This window comes from Coregonus lavaretus (assembly GCF_964263955.1).
Source record: "Coregonus lavaretus genome assembly, contig: HAP1_SCAFFOLD_48, whole genome shotgun sequence".
In the NCBI taxonomy this organism is placed as follows: Eukaryota; Metazoa; Chordata; class Actinopteri; order Salmoniformes; family Salmonidae; genus Coregonus; species Coregonus lavaretus.
The window spans coordinates 1,596,323-1,622,933 of NW_028163311.1; the positions used below are offsets into that span (position 1 = coordinate 1,596,323).

The 26,611-nt window shown below is 48.4% G+C and overlaps 2 protein-coding genes across 2 annotated transcripts; both read right to left on the reverse strand.

Moving 5' to 3' along the window:
• Nucleotides 1-1,991: 1,991 nt before the first annotated feature.
• LOC311118270 (serine/threonine-protein phosphatase 6 regulatory ankyrin repeat subunit A-like) lies at nucleotides 1,992-17,355 on the reverse strand (the record flags this gene model as incomplete). The annotated part of the gene is made up of 11 exons (XM_084193102.1): nucleotides 17,288-17,355; nucleotides 16,876-16,990; nucleotides 16,486-16,607; nucleotides 6,439-6,526; nucleotides 6,099-6,216; nucleotides 5,656-5,875; nucleotides 4,494-4,576; nucleotides 4,317-4,399; nucleotides 3,937-4,028; nucleotides 3,615-3,731; nucleotides 1,992-2,017 (listed from the first exon to the last, which is right to left on the reverse strand). Exons 1-11 carry the CDS (start codon nucleotides 17,337-17,339, stop codon nucleotides 1,992-1,994), a joined length of 1,116 nt encoding a protein of 371 aa, XP_084049228.1. The 5' UTR covers nucleotides 17,340-17,355.
• Nucleotides 17,356-23,612: 6,257 nt separating this feature from the next.
• Nucleotides 23,613-25,899, reverse strand: LOC311118295 (uncharacterized protein). The gene is made up of 3 exons (XM_084193119.1): nucleotides 25,443-25,899; nucleotides 24,841-24,949; nucleotides 23,613-24,647 (listed from the first exon to the last, which is right to left on the reverse strand). Exons 1-3 carry the CDS (start codon nucleotides 25,886-25,888, stop codon nucleotides 24,120-24,122), a joined length of 1,083 nt encoding a protein of 360 aa, XP_084049245.1. The 5' UTR covers nucleotides 25,889-25,899; the 3' UTR covers nucleotides 23,613-24,119.
• Nucleotides 25,900-26,611: the final 712 nt, after the last annotated feature.

The following is a 26,611-nucleotide window of genomic DNA, read 5'->3' on the forward strand; positions in this document are numbered from 1 at the left end:
TGTCCTCTGTTAGTGGAGAACGCAGTTTTGGCTCTGGCCTCTGGGGAGAGGGGCACCTGCCAGTAGCCACTGCGGAGGTCTAGTGAGGAGAACCAGGAGGACCCCCTAACCAGGTCCAGCGACTCATCGATACGTGGTATGGGGTATGAGTCCTTCCTGGTTACCTCATTCAGCCGCCTGTAGTCCGCACAGAACCTCAGCTTGCCCCCCTTCTTCGGAACCATGACGACTGGCGCCGCCCAGGGGCTGTCTGAGGGCTGAATGAAGTCTGCCCGCTGCATCTCCAACACAGCCTTGTCTGCCGCCTCCTGGCGTGCCAGCGGGATACGGCGGGGACGCATCTTGATAGTTCGAGCATCACCTGTGTCGATCTCATGCTGCACCAGATGAGTCTGACCCACCTCTTCCTCACTCAGCGCAAAGCTGTCTCTGAATTCAAACAGCAACTGCCACAACCGTTCCTGCTGCTCGGGGTCAAGACCAACACAGTTCCTCCCCCATATCTCCCTCACTGCAGACAGTGTCCTCTCCCCTCCCATCTGGGGTAGCTGGGCTGGGGGGGCACGGCCCGGGCTCACAGAGGGCTGTGTCGTGGAGGTAGCTGGGGGAATGTAACACAACGCCGTAGGTGACAGGGGGGCTGGGGAAAAGTCACACACAGATGTGGGGGAGGGGGGGCAGCCATGAGTCTCTGCTGCTTTAACTGTTGGAGTAAAGGGTTTGTTGGGTTGAGTGAATGTGACATTAGGGGCCATGGTGACCTCCGGCCCTCCCTGGAAGCTCAGTGTGCCCCTATTTAGGTCTAACTGGCAGCCTGTGCTCCTAAGAAAGTCCAACCCCAGGATACAAGGGTCCTGCACAGCCACCACCCACACAGGATGACGCACAGTCCTGCCCCCTACTGTCAGAGTCATTATTCCCTTCCCTTTCATGGGTGCCAGCTCACCTGTGACTGTGCGGAGCTGCACAGTTGTAGGCTCACACTGAGTCCAACCTGGCACAATATCTGGCCTCACCAGGGTTACTGTGGACCCAGTGTCCACCAGGGCGGAGCAGGGCACCCCCTCCACAGTGACAGGGACATGACAAAAGTCCCCAACACAGGTCCGGCCCACCACAACAACAGGCTCCATCCGCTTGCCCACATCTGCTTCTGGGGGAAGTGGAGCCTTGCTTCCCCGTCTGTGCCGGTGGGCTCCTCCTGAAGAAGATGGTGGTTGGGATAGAAAGCCAGGGGTCCGCACTACCCGGTCTATGCGGACCCCGAGCCGTTTCCCTGAGCTCTGGGGGACATGGGGCAATCTCGGCGCAGATGGCCTGGCTGGCCACAACCCCAGCAGACCCTGGGACCAGGGCGTGTGTTTCGTGCCGCCTGTAGCGACACAGCACGAATGAGTTCTGTAATTTCAGCAACCCATGCAGGCTTTTCCGGCTCCGGGCTGCTCTGCCCCCCAGCTCGCACAGAGGGTCTGTCTCCCTGCACCCCCACCAAAGCCCCAGCTGAAGCCCCAGCCCACACCAGCTCCCTCTCTAAAGCCATCTCCAAGGCTACCTGCAATGACTCAGGATGAGCCAGCTGGGTCTGTATGCACAGCTCCGTAGGAGAGAGCGCCTGTATGAACTGGTCCCGTGCTAGCTCGCTCTGCACGGAGGGGGGCATGTGAGCATATGCCCACCGAGAGAGGCTCTCAATGTCATTAGCTAGCACCCGTAGAGGCTCTCCAGGCTGCCTGCGTCTATTACTCAGTTCGGAGCGCAGTAGCCCGGGCTGTACACACTGTCCATAGCGCCTCCTCAGTGCTCCCACTAAAGCACCATAATCACGTCTGTCCTCGGGGCTAATCAATATCAAACAGGCCAGAGCTTCATCCGTGAGGCATAAAGCCAACTGCAGTGCCCTTTCTTCATCCGACCACCCCCTACAATGAGCTAACAGTTCAAACTGAGCATGAAAAGCTTCCCAATCCGCCTTACCGGAACACTTCGGGGTCTTAACAGATACGGACGCAGCCGGGAACTGGGCGCCGCCATGTTTGTTTACATCCTGAGCCCCAGATTCCTCGTCCCGCCGCGTCGACGTCACCCCTTCGGTCCGCCCACCAGAATCCGCGCGAAACACAGTCGACGAATGACTCATGCCCGCTTCAGCCGCCATCACTCTAACGTCCTCCCTCAAGCGGCCTCTGGGCTCCGATGCCCTGGCGATCTCCTCAGCCAGAACCCCCGACGTCCATGCACACGCACCTCCTTGGCCATAATCGTCCCCTACCTCCACCTTCACTCTTGGATTCCCTCGAAGCATTTTCAACCCCTCGTTCTCCCCTACGGTAGCTAGCTACAGAAGTCAGCTAGCTAGCTGGCTAACTTTTATCCACGTTTTTACTTCTGAAACCAATGTAATGACCTGACTAGATCATAAAAGAACAACTGTCCAGACAGAGGATTGAGTTTACGAATGGACGGTTTATTAAACCAACTTTACACAGGCTACTGTTTGGCCGTAGCCCACGCCAAATAAATGAAAGATAATCCACAAGCCAATCGTGACCTTCTCTTGTGAAGCCCAGACGTAAAAAGAGAGAGAACAAAGGTTAAACCTGGTCTTAACTTCCAATGCTCCATCCCCCTGCCCAACCCCCCTCCACGCCACTCCGCCAACCGCCAGGATGCCCGGCATCAGAACATTCCAGGCATTCCCGTGATTGGCAGATAGCAGGTTGATTGACATGTCGGACCCCGCGAACACTGGGTACTGGTAGGTACAACACAACCATCTACTAGCCTAACACATAACACACAGCTGTCTGTGCGGGTCGCTACAATATGTACATGCTAGTTTCATCCTTTTAAAGAAAAAAAAGGACACGAAAAAACCTGTGAACCTCCTGATCCTGATTTGACGAACATAGCATATGTATTGTACATATTTCCAGTTAAAATGATTTTCAAAAAGAGACAAAAACGGGGGTTTGAACAAGCTATCACATCTTTTGGTCCATGTCTGTTTTTCACTCAGTGAAGTGCTACTATCCCCTTGGACTACAGGTTATTGCCGTCATAAGGTGTCCGTCTGTCTGTTGGCTGGACAGTTTCTACCGTTTAGGACCTTTGTGGGTAAAGGTAAAGGTGGGGTATAGCAGTAGCAGTTCCTCTGAAGTCCAGTATCTGCTGGAAGGACACCTGGTGGTACGAGAGGATGAGTGTGGCCAGCCAGCCTGTTGTGCCTCCCCCTCTCCCTCCCTCCCTCCATTTCTCTCTCTCCATCTGCGGGACTCTTAAGGCTCCTGTGCGGACTGTCTCGGCTCGTGCCCTCCCAAAGCTGGCTGTGGTGATTTAAGACACGGTGTGTATGTGTGGATTTGTTTGTTGCCTCTGCCCCACTTCACTGTCCATCCGCCTTCCCTTGGCTCCCCTCCTGGGCAGCGACCACCACCCCCCTCAGTATGTCTCTGAGTCTGAGTCGTTGAGTTCCTCATCCTTGTAGAAGCCTCCATCGTGTTCGCGGTGGCCGATGTTGTTGAAGCTGCAGTAGGAGCTGTTCTCGCTGCGCAGCACGGGCAGGCTGTCGAAGGTCACACTCTTGGAGGGGCTGGTGGTGTAGTGGTTAATGGCACTGAAGGACAGGCTGGGCGCCGGGTTGCAGGGGGACACGGGCATCATGGTGGCCAGGATCAGCGCCAGGCAGTCCGCCACGTCTTTGTTGGGGGCGCAGGCCAAGGCAGGCGTGTAACCTGAGGGGTTCAAACAGAACAGCAGAGGGTCACTTCAGGAGCATCACCGTTTACTACAACACTTTTGGTGAAAAACATGAAATAACAGCAGGCTAGGAGATACAAAGTTAAGACAATAACCAAGCAGTGGACTAGAGAGAAACATTTGTGGACACATTGAGAAGAGAAGTACAGAAGAAAACGGTGTTAGCGTTATGGATCTTACCATTCTCATCGACTGCGAGCACGCTAGCACCCTTCACTAGTAGCTCCTGAACCACCACCGTCAGACCATTTCTGGCTGCAACGTGTAACGGCCTGAGAAGAAAGTACCGTCAGATTAGCCAGCAGCAAATGAGGATACCTCCCAAATGCCAGACTATTCCCTATATAGTGCACTTCTTCTAATTATATAATTATAATATGCCATTTAGCAGACGCTTTTATCCAAAGCGACTTACAGTCATGCGTGCATACATTTTTTTGTGTATGGGTGGTCCCGGGGATCGAACCCACTACCTTGGCGTTACAAGCACCGTGCTTTACCAGCTGAGCTACAGAGGACCAATTCTTCTGGCCCAATTAATACAGCTGAACCATACGTACGTCTGTAAGGCTGCGTTAGTCGAGTTGATGAGGTTCCTGTCTGTAATCTTCTCCAATATCAACAAGGCACTGGTTTCATGCCCCTTTAAAAACCAGAGTCAAACATGTCAGACCAAAATTTTAACCAGAGAGAGCCAACTGTTCAGATGAACGTCATCTTCATGTGGGGATGCTCACCTTACTGCAGGCCAGATGAAGAGCAGTGTTCTTGACTGCATCCTGCAGGGTGAGCTCTGCTTTGGCACTGCTCACCAACAGCTCTGACACAGACAGAGAAACATAAAGAAACTCAATTAGGAAATTAAGCGACTTATTAAAATGTAAAACAGACATGTTGAACTTAAGCCGGCTGGGCGAGGCAAAGCGGAGGAGAGGGGGCTGCGTACCGACAGCGTTGGTTTGTCCGTTCTCAGCAGCCATCATGAGGGAGGTCTTCCCGGAGGCATCGGGGGAGTTGACCTGGGCGTTGTGGCCTAGCAGCAGCTGAAGACACTCCACGTGGTCCGTGAAAGCCGCCGCATGCAGGGGGGTCCTGGAGAGAGAGGAAACGTATTTCACCGACATCATGTAGGACTGTTATAAACAAGTTTGTTCAATTAACCCTGTTTATACCATAGAAATATAAAATCACTAATAGATGTATTAAAAGTAATCTACAATCCCTCATCCAACCCCAGAGGTCATTTTATTCCCCAGACAACATTATTCTCCAGAAGAAAAGGACTTTGTCATGTGCTGTAGTTACCGGTTCTTGGTGTCAGTGGCGTTGACAATGGCCGGCCCCAGAGTGTCAATCAGCATCTCTGCAGCCCCCTCGTTGTCATTGATCACAGCACAGTGGAGGGGGCTGGACGAGTTGCCCTCGGTCTTGTGGAAAACCTCCTGTTCCAGCAGCACCTCTACACACGTGTCATGGCCTAGTGGAAGATTGATTCATACAGGAAAAAGATGACGTCGCTGCAGACCACAACAATACTCTCAGAGAAAGCTACACATCTGACAATGGTGAAGTCACAAAAGATGTTTTAGCTACAACATATGCTATGTCAAATCCCTGACAAAGTCCTGTTTCAGTGTAAGGTCCTCCACTGAGAGTCATAACCCCTAATTCTGTTGTAGTCTTGTTCATTCCCCCACATGGCTCCGTCCACACCAATCGAATGCTTTTCAAGCCACAAGAGGGAGTGAATGAGTGTACACTTCATGGAGGAGAGAACAGAGCTACAGTCCAGTTAGTCAGTACGTACCGTTGTATGGCCTGCCTAATTCAGGGACATGTTTACGGTGCTGAAGAGAGAAAATCAGAAAAGATCTAGTGTTCTGTTAGTCCAGTACGTACCGTTGTAGCAGGTCCAGTGTAGTGGCGTGTAGCCCTGGTTGTCTGTGATGACGGGGAGGGTCTCCACTGACTGGGCGGCGTGTAGGAGCCCCCCCAGCACCCCGATGTGTCCGGATGCCGCCGCCAGGTGGACAGGGGTTCGCCCCTTACAGTCCCGAACCAGGAAGCTGGCGCTGTGCTGCAGCAGGGCCTCCACACACTCCTCATGACCCGTCACCGCCTGGGAGGAAGGGCGGGGAGACAAGAATGGATTTGAATAACTAATAATCAATGATATAATAATGAATCATCAATTATTACAAATGATGTCTGGAGACAGGTCCCCCTACAGGGATGAATACACCACTACCCATGGACAACTACTTTTCTGAAGATAATATGTATATTTGAGCCTCCCCGTCTCTTTCTGTGTGTGAGCGTATACAGCCAGCTCTCCTCCTCACCCCTCTGTGTAGCGCTGTTCTGCCCCACTTGTCTTTGGCTTCTACGCTGGCTCCCTTGTTGAGCAGTGAGTACAAACAGTCTGTGTGTCCGCTCAGCACCGACAGCATCAGAGGGGTTCTGATACACAAGACAACAAGGTCATATTACAAACTGGTAATAACCAGGCTGAGTCCCAAATGGCAACCTATTCCCTATATGGTACACTACTTTTGACCTGAGCCCATAGGGTTCTGGTTTAAAGTAGTGCACCAAGTAGGGCATAGGGTGCCATTTGGGACGTAAACCTAGTGTCAAAATCTCTTTATTTCAGGAATTGTATCCAAAACCCAATTGACTTACTGTCCATTCCCGTCTTGAACGTCCACTGCACTCTGGAGGTCAGCATTTCCAATCAGCAAACGCAAACACTCCGAATGACCGTAGGTAGCTAGAGGAGGATAAACAGAGAGGATATAAGAATGTGAGATGATTGACCGTTGGTAGCTAGAGGAGGCTAAACAGAGAGGATATGAGCTGATTGCTGGACGACTATTACCTTCACATGAACAGACAGATTTCTAGAACAGTGGTATTGGTAGATGACATCCTCATGATGTTAACACAGCAGATAATAAAACATTTTGGGGCTGAGGCCCTCGAAGCCTGTCACCTGCTAGCTGTGTACCTGGCTCTGGATAGAAGTTCCCCTGTGCACTGATCTAGGATCAGCTTACCCTCCCCAGATCCTCAGCAATAATGACAAAAAATGACCTTAGATCAGTGTGTAGTGGGCATTTTCACACTATGCTATATAATATCCCTAGAGTGGACATTGGCATCCTAGCAACATGACCAAACAAATGTCCATCTTGGTAAAGAAAACTTTTGAATTACAGAATCTCTAGGTCTTACGTGATATCCTATGCGTACCTGCAGCGTGGATGGGGGTCCTCTTCAGGGTGAAGTCTTTAACCAGGATGGGGGCTCCCTGGTTGATGAGGACGTCAACACACTCCACATTACATTTACATTTACATTTAAGTCATTTAGCAGACGCTCTTATCCAGAGCGACTTACATATTTTTATTTATTTTATACTGGCCCCCTGTGGGAATTGAACCCACAACCCTGGCGTTGCAAACGCCATGCTCTATCAACTGAGCTACATCCCTGGCGGCCATTCCCTCCCCTACCCTGGACGACGCTGGGCCAATTGTGCGCCGCCCATGAGTCTCCCGGTCGCGGCCGGCTGCGACAGAGCCTGGATTCGAACCAGGATCTCTAGTGACACAGTTAGCACTGCGATGCAGTGCCTTAGACCACTGCGCCACTCAGGAGACGTGGCCTTTAAAGGCAGCCAGGTCCAGAGGGGTGCGCCCCTGGCTGTTCCTCACGTCTAGATCCAGCAGAGACTGAACCAGGACCTCCATAGCATGGTGGTGGCCGTGGTACGCCTGAATGGAAACAAACACACAGTCTGAAGCAAAGTCCAGTGGTATGCCTGAACAGATATACACTCCTAATATAATCAATGTCCTATAGTAGACCAGTGGTATGCCAGAACAGATATACACTCCTAATATAATCAATGTCCTATAGTAGACCAGTGGTATGCCAGAACAGATATACACTCCTAATATAATCAATGTCCTATAGTAGACCAGTGGTATGCCAGAACAGATATACACTCCTAATATAATCAATGTCCTATAGTAGACCAGTGGTATGCCTGAACAGATATACACTCCTAATATAATCAATGTCCTATAGTAGACCAGTGGTATGCCTGAACAGATATACACTCTTAATATAATCAATGTCCTATAGTAGACCAGTGGTATGCCTGAACAGATATACACTCTTAATATAATCAATGTCCTATAGTAGACCAGTGGTATGCCTGAACAGATATACACTCCTAATATAATCAATGTCCTATAGTGGACCAGTGGTATGCCTGAACAGATATACACTCCTAATATAATCAATGTCCTATAGTAGACCAGTGGTATGCCTGAACAGATATACACTCCTAATATAATCAATGTCCTATAGTAGACCAGTGGTATGCCAGAACAGATATACACTCCTAATATAATCAATGTCCTATAGTAGACCAGTGGTATGCCTGAACAGATATACACTCCTAATATAATCAATGTCCTATAGTAGACCAGTGGTATGCCAGAACAGAAACAGTCCTAGACCTCTAAAGTAGACCAGTGTCTCTCAAATCGGGTGCCCATTTTTTCTCCCGCCCAGCATCAACATCGAAGGTCCCTGCCAAGCGTGAGATTTAGAAACAAACACACTACTACTCCTCTGTTGGAGGTTGATTAACTCAAATGGCAAAATAAGGAAATCATTCTCATCATCACCGTGTCAAAATATGCATGTATTTTACACTAATCAGGAACAGATAGGAACATGGTGTGTGAGTGTCTGGACAATCAACTTTTCGTGGAAAAACAACACCATGCCTGCAGCCCAGATAGCAACCTATTTCCCATGTAGTGCAGTACTTTTGATCTGGGCCCATAAGGTTCTGGTCAAAAGTAGGGCACTAAATAGGGAATAGGGTGCCATTTGTCATGTGGCGAGACCCCTACAGGAGCAGGTAGGCTTTACTCACAGCTAAGTGTAGGGGGCTGATGGGAGCTCTGACATCAGAGTCGTTCAGGATGTCTGTCCCTGAGGTTTCCATTAGCTGGGGAAAGACAAGGACGGGCCAGTTTAGACTTGTAACATATTTACTTTGAAGGTTAGTCTAGTAGCATGTTTCATGTTGTAAATCTCAGTGTCCAGCCCCTGCAGACATACTGGGGTGTTGCATTCGTATCTTAAACAAGCTAGTGTGAGGAAAAGTAACCAACTGGTACTTACCACATCTAAAGGTGTTTCACTTGCAATCTGGAAAAAGAACATCAAGAGTGACGATGCGGCCACGACAAACATGCAACCACACCTTAAAACCTACTGAATATCAACGTCTGTCCCAAATGGCACCCTATTCCCTATATAGTGCATTACTTTTGACCAGAGCCCAATGGGCCCTACATCCATTTGGGACGCAGACAAAATGGTCTGTGAATGCAGGGCGTCTAGTCCCCTGTGGTTCTGACTCACCAGCTCCAGACAGAGGCGGTGTCCGTACGCAGACGCGTAATGGACTGCGTTGTAGCCCTGATTGTCCCTGATCCCTGGGTTAGCGTCGTTTCGCAGCAAATATTCCAGACACCTAGAGGTCAGAGGTCAAGAGTTCACTAATCATTATACCAACATCAAGACAGACAGATAAGCAAGCAGAGACACTTTCCCAAAGGAGACGTGGCCAAGCTTTCACACTGCATATTTAACACTAGTATGTATTCAAACACGGCCAACAACATACTCTAGACTACAGTGAAATGTGAAAGGTCATGGCACCACAACATACTCTCCAGACTACAGTGAAATGTGAAAGGTCATGGCACCACAACATACTCTCCAGACTACAGTGAAATGTGAAAGGTCATGGCACCACAACATACTCTCCAGACTACAGTGAAATGTGAAAGGTCATGGCACCACAACATACTCTCCAGACTACAGTGAAATGTGAAAGGTCATGGCACCACAACATACTCTCCAGACTACAGTGAAATGTGAAAGGTCATGGCACCACAACATACTCTCCAGACTACAGTGAAATGTGAAAGGTCATGGCACCACAACATACTCTCCAGACTACAGTGAAATGTGAAAGGTCATGGCACCACAACATACTCTCCAGACTACAGTGAAATGTGAAAGGTCATGGCACCACAACATACTCTCCAGACTACAGTGAAATGTGAAAGGTCATGGCACCACAACACACACAACAGTAAGAGAGGTGTGAGACGTACTTTCCGTCTGTGTCGGAGGCAGCAGCGTAGTGGAGCGGGGTGCAACCCCTTTTATCCAGATCGTTCACACTGGCCCCAGACCCCACCAAGGTAAACAGACACTGGTAGTTACAATTGGCTGCCGCATAATGCAGAGGACTCCTAGAAGAACGCACAGAAACCATTCAACATCAACAACAGAAACAGCTTATTGGAGCTGTAAAACATTTACATTTTACATTTACGTCATTTAGCAGACACTCTTATCCAGTGCGACTTACAGGAGCAATTAGGGTTAAGTGCCTTGCTGCAGTGCACATAGACACATTTTTCACCTAGTCAGCTAGGGGATTTGAACCAGCAACCTTTCGGTTACTGACCCAACGCTCTTAACCGCTAGGCTACCTGCCGCCCAATATTTCCCATAATAATTCCTATATGCCCCTATACTATATTCCCCATTATCATAAAGATCACATATGAAAGTTATTTGATGCCACAGACAGACCTTCCGAAGCTGTCCTTTCTGTTGAAGTCTGCCCCTGTGTTGAGCAGCAGATTCAGACAGTCCAGGTTCCTGGTAACAAGATATCAAGTTCAGAAAGGCCCTCGTACATCTGAGCTATCAGGTGGATGGTAACAAGATATCAAGTTCAGAAAGGCCCTTTCACATCTGAGCTATCAGGTGGATGGTAACAAGATATCAAGTTCAGAAAGGCCCTCGTACATCTGAGCTATCAGGTGAATGGTAACAAGATATCAAGTTCAGAAAGGCCCTTTCACATCTGAGCTATCAGGTGAATGGTAACAAGATATCAAGTTCAGAAAGGCCCTCGTACATCTGAGCTATCAGGTGAATGGTAACAAGATATCAAGTTCAGAAAGGCCCTTTCACATCTTGTCAAGGCGTGCTGTAGGTGCAGTGGCGGAATCAAACGCAGGACGCAGACGGATAATCCAACAAACTTTTATTAAGCCAAAACACGGCAAACGGACAACACTTGCCCGAAGGCGAAATACGCACAAAGGCGAAAGTGAAACAAAACAGCGCACAAACAGGTGCGTAAACTCCAGCGCAGTGGAGAGAAGCTCAACCGAGCGAAAACACGTCTGACACAATCAATAATACACAACACCTGACAAACACAACGGGAACTAAATAGGACACTAATGACACTAAATGAAAACAGGTGTGACAACACTCAGACAAAAGCAAACGAACATGAAACATACAACGGTGGCAGCTAGTATTCCGGAGACAACGAACGCCGAAGCCTGCCCGAACAAGGGAGAGAGGCAGCCTCGGCCGAAACCGTGACAGTACCCCCCCCTTGACGCGCGGCTCCAGACGTGCGCCGACTCCGGCCTCGGGGACGACCCGGAGGACGCGGAGCAGGGTGCGTCGGGTGCCCACGATGGAATTCCGTCAGAAGAGACGGGTCCAGGATGTCTCTCCTCGGCACCCAGCACCGCTCCTCCGGACCGTACCCCTCCCACTCCACTAGATACTGGAGACCCCCCATCCGGCGTCTCGAATCCAAGATGGACCTCACGGAGTACGCCGGTGCCCCCTCGATGTCCAATGGGGGCGGAGGAGTCTCCCTGATCTCACTGTCTTGGAGTGGGCCAGCTACCACCGGCCTGAGAAGCGACACATGGAACGAGGGGTTAATACTTTTATATTCAACAGGTAGCTGTAATTTATAACACACCTCGTTCAACCTTCCCAGGACTTTAAATGGCCCTACAAACCGCCGACCCAGTTTCCGACAGGGCAGGCGGAGGGGCAGGTTTCTGGTAGAGAGCCAGACTCGATCACCAGGTGCGTACACCGGTCCCTCACTGCGGTGGAGATCGGCGCTCGCCTTATGACGTCGGAGAAACCTGCCCACATCCTGGTTTACACGTTCCACCTGCCCATTACTCTCCGGGTGGTAACCCGAGGTGAGGCTCACCGAGACCCCCAACCGCTCCATAAAGGCCCTCCAGACTCTGGAGGTAAATTGGGGACCTCGATCAGACACAATATCCTCGGGTACCCCGTAGTGCCGGAACACATTGGTGAATAGTGCTTCGGCGGTTTGCAGGGAAGTAGGAAGGCCCGGCATGGGGAGCAAACGACAGGCCTTAGAAAACCGGTCCACAACGACCAGTATAGTGGTGTTCCCCTGTGACGGAGGAAGGTCAGTTAGGAAATCCACTGACAGGTGAGACCATGGCCGTTGTGGAACAGGCAGGGGTAGTAACTTACCCCTAGGCAGATGTCTAGGCGCCTTACACTGGGCGCACACCGAGCAGGAGGAAACATAAACCCTCACATCCCTGGCCAACGTGGGCCACCAGTACTTGGCACTAAGACAGTGCACTGTCCGGCCAATACCAGGATGTCCAGAGGAGGGTGACGTGTGAGCCCAATAGATCAATCGATCCCGAACCTCGAGCGGAACGTACTTCCGACCCTCAGGGCATTGCGGTGGGCTAGGGTCGGTGCGTAACGCCCGCTCGAGTTCAGCATCGACCTCCCACACTACCGGTGCCACCAGACACGACTCCGGCAGTATGAGGTGGGCTCCACGGACCTCTCCTCCGTATCATACCGCCGAGACAGCGCATCTGCCTTACCGTTCTGTGACCCAGGGATGTACGTGATCTTAAAAGTAAACCTGGTCAAGAACATATTCCATCTTGCCTGGCGAGGGTTCAGCCTCCTCGCTGCCCGGATGTACTCCAGGTTACGGTGGTCCGTCAAAATGAGGAAAGGGTGTTGAGCCCCCTCAAGCCAGTGCCTCCACACCTTTAGGGCCTGTACCACGGCTAACAGCTCCCTGTCCCCTACGTCATAGTTCCGCTCCGCCGGACTGAGCTTCTTAGAATAAAAAGCACAGGGGCGGAGTTTAGGTGGCGCGCCAGACCGTTGTGAAAGCACGGCTCCTAGACCGGCCTCTGACGCGTCCACCTCTACCTGGAACGGCAAAGAGGGATCCGGATGCGCCAGCACCGGGGCCGAGGTAAACAGGTCCTTCAGCCTCCCAAACGCCCTGTCCGCCTCGGCCGACCACTGCAGACGCACCGGACCCCCCTTCAAAAGAGACGTGATGGGAGCTGCCACCTGTCCAAAACCCCGGATAAACCTCCGGTAGCAATTCGCAAACCCCAAAAACTGCTGCACCTCCTTCACAGTGGTTGGTGTTTGCCAATTACGCACGGCCGACACCCGGTCTACCTCCATCTTCACCCCTGACGCAGACAACTGATACCCCAAAAAGGAGACCGACTCCTGGAAAAACAGACACTTCTCTGCCTTCACATACAGGTCGTGCTCCACCAGCCTCCGCAACACTCTACGCACCAGGGCCACATGCTCGACACGGGTAGGCGAGTACACGAGAATGTCATCAATGTACACAACCACCCCCTGCCCCTGCATGTCCCTGAAGATCTCATCCACGAATGATTGGAAAACTGACGGAGAGTTCATCAACCCGTATGGCATGACCAGATACTCGTAATGGCCCGAGGTGGTACTAAAGGCTGTCTTCCATTCATCGCCCTCCCTGATGCGCACCAAGTTGTACGCGCTCCTGAGATCTAATTTAGTGAAGAAACGCGCCCCATGCAACGACTCAGTCATGGTCGCAATCAGCGGGAGTGGATAACTGTACTTCACCGTAATCTGATTGAGACCACGGTAATCGATGCACGGGCGCAAACCACCATCCTTTTTCTTCACAAAAAAGAAACTCGAGGACGCAGGGGAAGTGGAAGGCCGTATGTATCCTTGTCTCAGAGATTCGTCTATGTAAGTCTCCATAGCTTTCTTCTCCTCTTGAGACAGAGGATACACATGGCTCCGTGGGAGCGCAGCTCCTGCCTGGAGGTCTATCGCACAATCTCCCTGCCTATGGGGCGGCAACTGCGTCGCCCTCGCCTTACTAAACGCAATAGCCAAATCCCCATACTCAGGGGGAACGTGCAACGCGGGCACCTGGTTTGGACTCTCCACCGAGGTAGCCCCTACGGAAACGCCCAAACATCTACCCACACACTGAGCAGACCACTCCATCAGAGCCCTCTCCTGCCACGAAATGGATGGGTTATGGGTACTCAACCAGGGCATGCCCAGCACCACCGGATACGCAGGAGAGTCGATCAGAAATAGCTGAATCATCTCCTGATGACCCCCCTGCGCACACATCCTAAGTGGCGCAGTGACCTCCCTGATCAAGCCCGTACCCAACGGACGGCTATCTAGGGCATGAACGGGGAAAGGAACATCAACAGGAAGAAGGGGAATCCCTAACGCTAAACAAAACCTTTTATCAATAAAATTCCCAGCCGCGCCTGAATCTACCAGCGCCTTATGCTGGGAATGAGGTGCTACCTGTGGAAAACGCACAGGCATACAAAAATGTGCAACAGAGAGCTCTGGGTGAGTGGGGCGCCTACTCACCTGGAGGGAATCCCCAGTGCGGGACCTGTCGTCCTCTCCCCTAGGAGGCCATCCCCAGCACCTAGCCGCGGTGTGTCCTCCCCGACCACAGTTGGTGCAGGGGATGGACCCCCTAGTAAGCCGACCCCTCCTCTCTCTAGCGCCAGCGCCCCCGAGCTCCATGGGGCACGGCTCGGAAGCGCTGGAGGGTGAAATGGACGGACCCCCCTCGGAACGTCCGCGGGTAGCTAGCAGGTTATCCAGCCTGATGGACATGTCGACCAACTGGTCGAACGTGAGGCTGGTGTCCCTACAGGCCAGCTCCCGACGGACGTCCTCTCGTAGACTACACCTGTAGTGATCGACGAGGGCCCGATCATTCCACCCTGCATCTGCCGCTAGAGTACGGAATTCGAGGGCGAACTCCTGAGCACTCCTCCTCCCCTGCCGGAGGAAGACCAGACGCTCCCCCGCCGCTTTCCCCTCCGGGGGATGGTCAAACACCGCCTTGAAGCGGCGGGAGAACTCGTTGTACGTTATGGTGTCCGCGTCGATCCTCCTCCACTCCACGTTGGCCCATTCCAACGCCTTCCCGGACAGGCAGGAGATCAGGGCGGACACGCTCTCATGTCCCGAGGGCGCCGGATGCACGGTGGCCAGGTACAGCTGCACCTGGAGAAGGAAACCCTGGCACCCGGCCGCGGTCCCGTCGTAAGCCCTCGGGAGCGAGAGTCGGACTCCTCGGGGTTCTGGTGCGGGAATAGGCTGACTGGCCGATGGTGCTGGCACGGAGGGTGGCGGTGGAGGCGTCCCCCAGCCTCGGATGGTGGTGATCACCTCCTGCAGTGCGGTCCCCATCTGCAGGATCTGGTCACCTTGCTCCCGGACCCTGTCCTCCAGAGTCGCCTGGGCTGCTGCGGCTCCTGCTGATTCCATTGTGGTGTATTATTCTGTCAAGGCGTGCTGTAGGTGCAGTGGCGGAATCAAACGCAGGACGCAGACGGATAATCCAACAAACTTGTATTAAGCCAAAACACGGCAAACGGACAACACTTGCCCGAAGGCGAAATACGCACAAAGGCGAAAGTGAAACAAAACAGCGCACAAACAGGTGCGTAAACTCCAGCGCAGTGGAGAGAAGCTCAACCGAGCGAAAACACGTCTGACACAATCAATAATACACAACACCTGACAAACACAACGGGAACTAAATAGGACACTAATGACACTAAATGAAAACAGGTGTGACAACACTCAGACAAAAGCAAACGAACATGAAACATACAACGGTGGCAGCTAGTATTCCGGAGACAACGAACGCCGAAGCCTGCCCGAACAAGGGAGAGAGGCAGCCTCGGCCAAAACCGTGACACATCTGAGCTATCAGGTGGATGGTAACAAGATATCAAGTTCAGAAAGGCCCTCGTACATCTGAGCTATCAGGTGGATGGTAACAAGATATCAAGTTCAGAAAGGCCCTCGTACATCTGAGCTATCAGGTGAATGGTAACAAGATATCAAGTTCAGAAAGGCCCTCGTACATCTGAGCTATCAAGTGGATGGTAACAAGATATCAAGTTCAGAAAGGCCCTTTCACATCTGAGCTATCAGGTGGATGGTAACAAGATATCAAGTTCAGAAAGGCCCTCGTACATCTGAGCTATCAGGTGGATGGTAACAAGATATCAAGTTCAGAAAGGCCCTTTCACATCTGAGCTATCAGGTGGATGGTAACAATGAGAACCTTAAAGAAAAGAGAAACCCGTACACTGCTCTTGCTAGTATCACTGTTTTTCTAATGCTAATAAAAGCAATAATAAAAAGTGATACTAGCAAGAGCAGTTTGCAGGTTTCTCTTCTCTTTCAAGAAGATATAAAGACAATTTAGACCAGAGCGCAAGTCAATACCACCATGGCATGGAACCACATTATACAGAAATGATACCGCACTAATGATCTATACGATTTTTTAATACTGCTAAACAATGTGAAATGTAAGAGTGTGAATATGTGTTTGTTCTTTCTGGTGGCTTTCCAGTTCATGAACTAAATATTCCTTGGTGTAAAGCCTGGACCAGTCCACTCACCCAACAGCTGCTGCAGCATGTAAACAGGTCCTTCCAAAGTCGTCAGGGGTGTCTATATCAAAGCCTGATGAGAGGAGCTTCCGACAGCAGTCAGAGAACCCACTGAGAGCAGACAGGTGGAGGGGGAACATCCCATGGACGCCTCGCCTGCAACACATTTTTACATTTGAGACTTTAAGCAGACACTCTTATCCAGAGCGACTTACAGTTGATTCAGCTAAGATTGGAAACAGCACCACATCACAGTCCTCATTAAACCCCACAGCAGATCAACACATCAGCATGCTGCAATGCCCTGTCTATCAACCCCCCACACACCACAATGTGTTGAGCATAGTCTCCAAGCGGGAATTCGGTCAATGACAGAATTGCAGATGCATGTTGCATTTTTGCTGGAAACTGTGTGTGTTCTCACTTGGCTGTGTCAGCTCCGTTCGTGATGAGTGTATTGATGAGTAACTCATGGCCGTAGCGAGCAGAGATGTGCAGAGGTGTGTTTCCATTATTTTCTTCACAGTCGATCTCAGCACCTACAGAACACACACACACACACACACAGACACACACACACACACACACACACACACAGACACACACACACACACACAGACACACACAGACACAAACACACACACACACACACATACACACACACAGACACACACACGTCAACCACTTGACCCTAGAGGCCTCATGAAGCTTCATGTTCAACCACATTGCAAGTAACATTGCTCTGTGCCAGTGAATCATGGTTTGAAGACAAAAGACAATGCTGAAGAGCCTACTGGTTCATATATATTCAGTTGAGAGCATTCACAGCGACTCACCATTCTGGATGATGGCTTGAGATCTGGAGAAGCGTCCGTGGATGGCCGTCATGTGGAGGGGGGTCTTTCCATCTTTACTCTGCAGATAGAAAGACAAAGATGGTTCACACGGCAGTCTGTGCTGCTGACCACAGGCAAAATCAAACACGTATTGGAGGAGCGCTTGATTGCATTTAGTTTGCATTGTTAGGCCTATTCCATTGGTATTTGAATGTAGACCAGGGCCAAATACTAAGCCATGTGCTGCGTCAGTGTGTGCGTCCCAAATGGCACCCTATTTATAAGTACACTACTTTTTGAACCAAAGTAGTGTACTTATAAAGGGAACAGGGTGCCATTTGGGACACAGGCAGTGTCATCACGGCTCCTTGCTCTATGGGCCCCTGGTCAAAAGTAGTGCACTACATAGGGAATAGGGTGTTATTTAGTTCAGACACAGTGTTGGTCATCCGGTCTCCTCACCTTGATGTTGACGAGGGCCCCGTTGCCCACCAGCAGCTCCAGGCAGAGCGCCCCATGGCGCGAGGCGGCCGTGAAGTGGAGTGGGGCGAAACCCTTCTCGTACACCTGGTTCACGTTGGCGCCGCACTCGATCAGCTCATTCACCACCACATCCTGCCCGTTGTAGCATGCCACGTGGAGGGGGGTGTTACCGTACCCATTGGGCTAATTTATCTGGAGGGAGCAAGGGAGGGAAAAGAGTGGAGAGAGAGAGAGAGAGGGTTGGGGAGAACAAAACAATACATTCCTGATCAGGTCACTTGGTTATGAAAACCCCCTGGTCCAACCTCTCTCTCTTCATTACTTGGTTCTGAAAACCCCCTGGTCCAACCTCTCTCTCTTCATTACTTGGTTCTGAAAACCCCCTGGTCCAACCTCTCTCTCTTCATTACTTGGTTCTGAAAACCCCCTGGTCCAACCTCTCTCTCTTCATTACTTGGTTCTGAAAAAAACCCTGGTCCAACCTCTCTCTCTTCATTACTTGGTTATGAAAACCCCCTGGTCCAACCTCTCTCTCTTCATTACTTGGTTATGAAAACCCCCTGGTCCAACCTCTCTCTCAACATTACTTGGTTATGAAAACCCCCTGGTCCAACCTCTCTCTCTTCATTACTTGGTTATGAAAACCCCCTGGTCCAACCTCTCTCTCTTCATTACTTGGTTATGAAAACCCCCTGGTCCAACCTCTCTCTCTTCATTACTTGGTTCTGAAAACCCCCTGGTCCAACCTCTCTCTCTTCATTACTTGGTTCTGAAAACCCCCTGGTCCAACCTCTCTCTCTTCATTACTTGGTTCTGAAAAAAACCCTGGTCCAACCTCTCTCTCTTCATTACTTGGTTATGAAAACCCCCTGGTCCAACCCCTCTCTCTTCATTTCTTGGTTATGAAAACCCCCTGGTCCAACCTCTCTCTCAACATTACTTGGTTATGAAAACCCCCTGGTCCAACCTCTCTCTCTTCATTACTTGGTTATGAAAACCCCCTGGTCCAACCTCTCTCTCTTCATTACTTGGTTATGAAAACCCCCTGGTCCAACCTCTCTCTCTTCATTACTTGGTTCTGAAAACCCCCTGGTCCAACCTCTCTCTCTTCATTACTTGGTTCTGAAAACCCCCTGGTCCAACCTCTCTCTCTTCATTACTTGGTTCTGAAAACCCCCTGGTCCAACCTCTCTCTCTTCATTACTTGGTTATGAAAACCCCCTGGTCCAACCTCTCTCTCTTCATTACTTGGTTATGAAAACCCCCTGGTCCAACCTCTCTCTCTTCATTACTTGGTTCTGAAAACCCCCTGGTCCAACCTCTCTCTCTTCATTACTTGGTTCTGAAAACCCCCTGGTCCAACCTCTCTCTCTTCATTACTTGGTTCTGAAAACCCCATGGTCCAACCTCTCTCTCTTCATTACTTGGTTATGAAAACCCCCTGGTCCAACCTCTCTCTCTTCATTACTTGGTTATGAAAACCCCCTGGTCCAACCTCTCTCTCTTCATTACTTGGTTCTGAAAACCCCCTGGTCCAACCTCTCTCTCTTCATTACTTGGTTATGAAAACCCCCTGGTCCAACCTCTCTCTCTTCATTACTTGGTTCTGAAAACCCCCTGGTCCAACCTCTCTCTCTTCATTACTTGGTTATGAAAACCCCCTGGTCCAACCTATCTCTCTTCATTACTTGGTTATGAAAACCCCCTGGTCCAACCTCTCTCTCTTCATTACTTGGTTATGAAAACCCCCTGGTCCAACCTCTCTCTCTTCATTACTTGGTTATGAAAACCCCCTGGTCCAACCTCTCTCTCTTCATTACTTGGTTATGAAAACCCCCTGGTCCAACCTCTCTCTCTTCATTACTTGGTTATGAAAACCCCCTGGTCCAACCTCTCTCTCTTCATTACTTGGTTATGAAAAACCCCTGGTCCAACCTCTCTCTCTTCATTACTTGGTTCTGAAAACCCCCTTGTCCAACCTCTCTCTCTTCATTACTTGGTTCTGAAAACCCCCTGGTCCAACCTATCTCTCTTCATTACTTGGTTCTGAAAACCCCCTGGTCCAACCTCTCTCTCTTCATTACTTGGTTATGAAAACCCCCTGGTCCAACCTCTCTCTCTTCATTACTTGGTTATGAAAACCCCCTGGTCCAACATCTCTCTCTTCATTACTTGGTTATGAAAACCCCCTGGTCCAACCTCTCTCTCTTCATTACTTGGTTATGAAAAACCCCTGGTCCAACCTCTCTCTCTTCATTACTTGGTTATGAAAACCCCCTGGTCCAACCTCTCTCTCTTCATTACTTGGTTATGAAAACCCCGTGGTCCAACCTCTCTCTCTTCATTACTTGGTTATGAAAACCCCCTGGTCCAACCTCTCTCTCTTCATTACTTGGTTCTGAAAACCCCCTGGTCCAACCTCTCTCTCTTCATTACTTGGTTATGAAAACCCCCTGGTCCAACCTCTCTCTCTTCATTACTTGGTTATGAAAAACCCCTGGTCCAAACTCTCTCTCTTCATTACTTGGTTCTGAAAAACCCCTGGTCCAACTTCTCTCTCTTCATTACTTGGTTATGAAAACCCCCTGGTCCAACCTCTCTCTCTTCATTACTTGGTTATGAAAACCCCCTGGTCCAAATCACTGGCTCTAACCTCTCTCTCTTCATTACTATTATGAAAACCCCCTACACATTTGAATGCGTGTTGACTCACATCCACACCAAGGTCCAGGAGGTACTTGACCACACTGATCATTCCACTGGAGGCTGCAGAGTGGAGAGGGGTGTAGGCCTTCTTGTCTTTACAGGACACCTCTGATCCATGAGAGGCCAGCAGTTTCACCACCTCAATGTGCCCTATGGTAGAGAGAGCGAGAGAGAGAGAGAGAGAGAGAGAGAGAGAGAGAGAGAGAGAGAGAGAGAGAGAGAGAGAGAGAGAGAGAGAGAGAGAGAGAGAGAGAGAGAGGGGGGAGGGAGATAGTAAGGGGGTTAAGAGAGAAACAGAGATACAAACACAGAGAGATAGGCAGAGAGAGGGAGAGATAGATTAGTTTACAGTGGTACACAGCACCATAAGCAACACCTACATCATGTTAGTACAACTGAAAACATCTAATCAACCTACTTAGTACATGATTCTGACATAATAACACACTAGACGTGGCTCATACAGCTGAGCTGTGAGACTAACACACAGTCCATTCATTCATTCATTCATTGGTATAAAGGACATTAGTCAGAATGTAAATGATGTGGTAAACTCATCACCCATGTAAGCAGCCCAGTGGATTGCTCGGCGATCCTTCTTGTCAAAGGCATTAATGTTGGCTCCTCTGGAGAGAAGCAGCCTCACCATCTAACAGGGAGAGGACAGAGAAACAAATCACAGGTTGAGGAAAACTAAACAGCAAAATCCGCTAAATCTGGCTTCAAAGCCTTCCCTTTAAAATTATATATTTTGTATTCACAATGAATGAAAGATAACATGTAAAGACATGGTACATTTCTCCCCTTTTGGTCCCCCTTTGACCTCCCCCTCCCCCCAGAATGCCTCCAAACACATATAAAAAGAAAGGGAAAGTAATTGAGTTACATGTCAGAAAACAAAACAAAAGTATACAACAACGTTACTTCAAGCAAAAATGTAATAGCCTAACAATTTCAGGTGATTAAGTGATTTTATAGGCCTATATAGCAGTAATCTCAAGGTGGGGCCAAGAGTACTAATCTGGAGGAAGTGTTTGGAGCTGTTCAAAATAGGATATCATCAGGTCCCAGGAGGAATAAAATGAGTTGGTTGACCCTCGAATGGTAACTTCATTTTTTCTCATTTTAGGAACAGCTTCAGATCTTTGAGCCAAAGAGAGGCTAAGGGAGGATTGATAGATTTCCAATCCAATAAAATCCTTCTGCGGGCTAACAGGGAGGCAAAGGCAATGGCATCTAGCTGTCTATTGGTCAGAGAAGGATTGTTGTTTGGTACTCCAAAAATAGCAATTTCTGCACTAGGCTGCAACTTTATATCAAATGCTTCAGAAAGGGTTTTAAATAGTGGACAACTAATCTGCCAGACGGGGACAGGACCAGAACATTTGATTAGTCCCATTATCACCGAGTACTGTGGATGATGGTACATCAAAAGACAGAGGTGGGATACCCTGGTCAGGTGGAACAAACAGCCTACCCCTCCCAGTGCTTGCAAACTCAGGACTAGCAAACGCTCTACTCCCAGGAGCTGACTGTACAATTGGTGTAAATGGAAGGACACCCCTCCCTCTACCCACACTAAAATCCCCAGCATAACATGTCTTATGGATTTGAGAATCTTCCATGGCTCAACAGAGCACTAAAATACAATGTAATTTAGTGCATTCAAATACCCAAAAAAATAAATGCAAAAAACAAATTCATTCAAAACATACAAATAAGCACGAATACCTGTATCTAATGAATATGCTACATTCACTTTCACTGTTTACAGTATATATTCACTTACAGTAAACCATCAACAAATTCACATGCGCATGTCGTGCACCTCATCCACATGCACAGCTCCGGCGGTCGGCTTGAGCTGACCAGTCGGCAGGTCACGTAATTAGGACACTGCCACAACTGGAATTCTGATGGTTGGATAATTTTTATTCGACCTGCACACGAAGAGACAACACACAATATGTTAGCTCTTGGTGCAGCCACAGCTCTCGGGCACCTTGCTAGTTGAAGGTCAGGCAAAAGAGAACAGGTGCTGCATGCACACATTCAGTGCCTAACAACACACTATACAATACAAGTAAAATGATATACAACATAATTCTGACAAAATAAAAGACATAACTGCACACCACGAGACAACACACAATAGGTTAGCCCTTGGTGCAGCCACAGCTCTCGGGCACCTGCGTGAGCACATAGAAACTCACTCAAACACTGCCCCAAATACTCCCGAGTTACAATAGGTACCCTAATTTGCGAGCTCGGTGAAAGTTGTTAACATACATCTTTATATTGTCCACATTGTAACAAAACCTGTAGTTGCGTAACAGCACTTTGTGTAACTTTACCACAGTTTTATATTGACAAATTACGGCGCCAAGGACAACATACCTTGCTAGTTGAAGGTCAGGCAAAAGAGAACAATAAGAGGGTACATAAATACAGATAACCCGCGATGGACCAAACCAAAATATACACAACTTTTACAATTAGGTGTATTTGCAATATAGATACATAAAAATGTTTGTACACCAAAAAATAACATTAGCTATGCAGCTGTAATTAAATAAAGAAACCACATTGAATTATTATTATTATTAACTTATTAACATCCCCTCTTGACCTGGCCTACTTGAACTGTCCTTGTGTGCAATTTGGGGCATAATCTAGGGGAACAACATCACACTACTACACATATAATTCAAATCATACCTTTATTGTCATTCATGCTCTTATTTTTAACCTAGTAGTTTTGCAAAAGTGTAACCTGCGTCAATTCTAGGAAATATTGGAATAACGTGCTTAAGAGGAGCCCTGACACGCACAACAGGATAACACAACTACCACATTTTCAATTGACAATCATTGATTTAAATGGATGTGGTCAATAGATTTGTATAGGTATATATACTAATTTAATTTAACTTGTAAGCCAAGGTTGGATTAGTAGGTCTATGCAACATGCACCTGGATAACCGCGTCATGAATCGGAACGGGCTCCAACGTCCTCATATACACATTATGACCAGTGGCGGCTGGTGAAAAATATTCTCGGTGGGGCTGTGCCATACTTTTTTTTTCCTGTAACCATCGCGATATATTTTAACACAAACTGCAGGACAGCAGTGCTCAGTGAAACATTCAGTAATTATTTAATGCCAATATTAAAAAGTTGAGGCATTCTTACACAAAAACATATTACACAAACCCAAGCCTTTCATTTGCATTTAAAGTGAACTTTTCACCATTGGTAGTAAACAGGCAACGCAACAGGCATGCTGTCAGAACAGAGTGGAAAGTGGACAATAACATGAAATTATTATAAAGTTTATAGGAAATCTTACACTGTATAAAAGGATGTATAATATAGAAATGGATATCAAGTGGATGAACTCAAACCTTTGACTGGAAGAATAGCATACAGTATTTTATGATCATACTAAATGTGACTAATTGTTAATGTGCTCCAGAACTGCAACAATTAATTGATACAAAACAACCTATATACAGTAATATTAGCAAAGACACTATTAAGACTTTCTAGAGTACCATATATAACTGGATTTTTTATGCTAAGGTCAACTATATACAAAGAAACATGCGGCCAGAGCTGCTCTGTGTGTGTGTGTCTGTCATCTTATTTGTACAGGAATTTTGCCCGTCTGTCCTTCTGAGTGGCAAACCTCTCAATGACCCTTTGATTAAAGTCAGGAATGTCCCTGACAAGTTTCTTCTCCATGGAGAGCATGGCCAGAGCGTTCAGGCGATCCTGTGTCATGCTGTTTCTCAGGAAGGTCTTGATCCTTTTCAGTGTAGAGAAGCACCATTCTGACTCAGCAGTTGTCATGGGTGTGGTGATGAGGATCTTGAGGAGGCTGGCAGTCTCTGTGAAAGTGCTCTGAAGGTTGTTCTCCATGAAGAACTGGTACAGGGGCACTGCACCACTACAAGCCTTGAACTCACTGTTCTCATAGATGAGGGACAGTTCGGTTTTGAGCTTGGCCTTGTTCAACATGGGGTACGCCTCCACGGTTGTTTCAAGCGCTGTATCGGGGAACTTCACACTGTGTTGTGGGAACAACTCTCCGTGCAATAGTGTTGCGCTGATGAGGTGCTGGGTGAAGGAGAACCTCTCTTTGGCATGACTCAGGATGGTATCACATACCTGTAAAAGATACATCATCAGCTTTAATTTGCAATTAAGCTATTTTGATGCAAGTGATCCTGACTGACACATGCCTATGTCCAACTCAAGTATATGATTACCAAGGTGCTGATTGTTCAGGGTTTTGGCTACATACTACCAGGCCTGAAAAAAGTTCTAGGTGGGAAACACTGACAATTACATCACAACTTACCTCTATAGCCAACCTCTGTTGTTCTCCTGGTCCCAGCATCCTCCGTCGCTTGATGGGCTGTTGCTGCTCGTCAGATACGCTGTGCCCACACAAAGAGGGAATTGAGGCCCTGGGTCCAAAAAATAAAGTTTAATTTGATAACTTGCAATCAGACTTCTTAACTCACTGTAATTCCCCCTCAACACACAACCAGTGACTTATATATATATATATATATATATATATATATATATATATATATATATATATATATATATAGACAGACAGACAGACAGTGTGTATATACACACAAACTATGTCTAGTAACTGCTTTTAACCTGTGATGTACATAATTAACTGATGTTATTACGTTTTAAAGCCTTTTTCTATTACATTTGTGAGAGGGATGCAACATCATTTTGTTCTGCTGTTCACTTAGCAATAAAGTTAATATTCAATAACAACTAGGCCTCTTCTAGAAATTGACCTGGTGGACACCTGAATAATTATTACAAACTGTGTAGTACTTTCCTGCATTATTATCAACGTCTGATTGTGTCTTCTCTTTCCTTTTAAAATACTAAAACAAATATAATTGTGACGGCTCTATGATAATCACTCACACAAGCACCAACTGGCAGTGGGTGGAAACGTCAGTCGTCTCGTCAGCTTGAATGGCGATAAAATCAGCACTCTTTACTTCCTCCAGGATGTAATCCTTAAGCATTGACAGCATACAGTCCAACAGCTCGTTCTGTATCGTCTTTGACGTGCCCTTAAAAACGGTAGCTGTCTTCAGGTGCTCCTCCAGCACACTGTCGAGGGAGGCAACAAAATCCACTAAGCCCCGGAAAATGCCGGGGTTGTCTGAGGAGTCAGTCTCCTCGTGCCCACGCAAGGCCAACTCAAAAGCCCCACAGAACTTCACACAATCGATAATTTTGGATAGAATGTGCCTGTTTTTATCCACCTCCTCATTGTGTTTCCTCACCGCAATCCTGTGGCCGTCATCCAGCTGCGTAGCAATGTTCACCCTTCCTAATACAGCTAGCTTTACAGAGTTGTCCATGTGTGCCCTGGTGTTCTCATGTTTCTTTACCTTCTCTGACAGGTGCTTCATATCCCTCACTCCGGTACCTGTCCATGCTGAATCTGACCCCGTCGTTTTAAAAAGCAAGCACGGAAAGCAAAATAAAGCATTAGCATCAGTGCACGCAGCTAGCCAAGCCTTCCTGGTGTACCAGCTACGGGAGAAGCCGCGCATATACTGCTTCCCTTTCTCGCTAGCCTGCTGTCTGATTGAGAGGTCAGGTTGATCTGGGCCCAGCTCTTTCACCCGAACTTTCTCTGACAAAGTTCTCCTCTCAAACGGATCTTGGAGGAGAGATTTCACCGAGTTAGGGTTGGGTCTTGGAGGAGTAACGTTTGCGTTCGCCATTGTTGTCTAGTAAAAATGGCGTCACTGGATCCCGGTCCTTATTTTATCAGGGGCGAGCTTGAGGCGATAAAATAATCGCCCTCCTTGGATTCGATTTAAGATCGCTTATTGACTACATTTTATGTCATACATTCATATCTTAAATTAGCAATTGGCTTAACTGCTACGTAGACCCGCCTCCTCGGGGCACTTTCTGTATCGCCCAGAGCTGACGAGGCGTTTGACAGGCAGAGGAAAGGTTGCGAATATGATTTTCTATCATATCTTACACATATTACTGTGTACATTCCATATTTCAAACACACAAATATTGACATACTGATGTTTTTATTATTATTATTATTATTTTTTTAT

Bases quoted from the DNA above. Each gene is read 5' to 3' on its own strand.
- LOC311118295 (XM_084193119.1), bottom strand. From the start codon at position 25,888: ATGGACAACTCTGTAAAGCTAGCTGTATTAGGAAGGGTGAACATTGCT. The intron at 24,950-25,442 runs GTGAGTGATTAT...TTTTGGACCCAG, and splicing joins CACTGCCAGTTGGTGCTTGT to GGCCTCAATTCCCTCTTTGT. The intron at 24,648-24,840 runs GTAAGTTGTGAT...TATCTTTTACAG, and splicing joins AACAGAGGTTGGCTATAGAG to GTATGTGATACCATCCTGAG.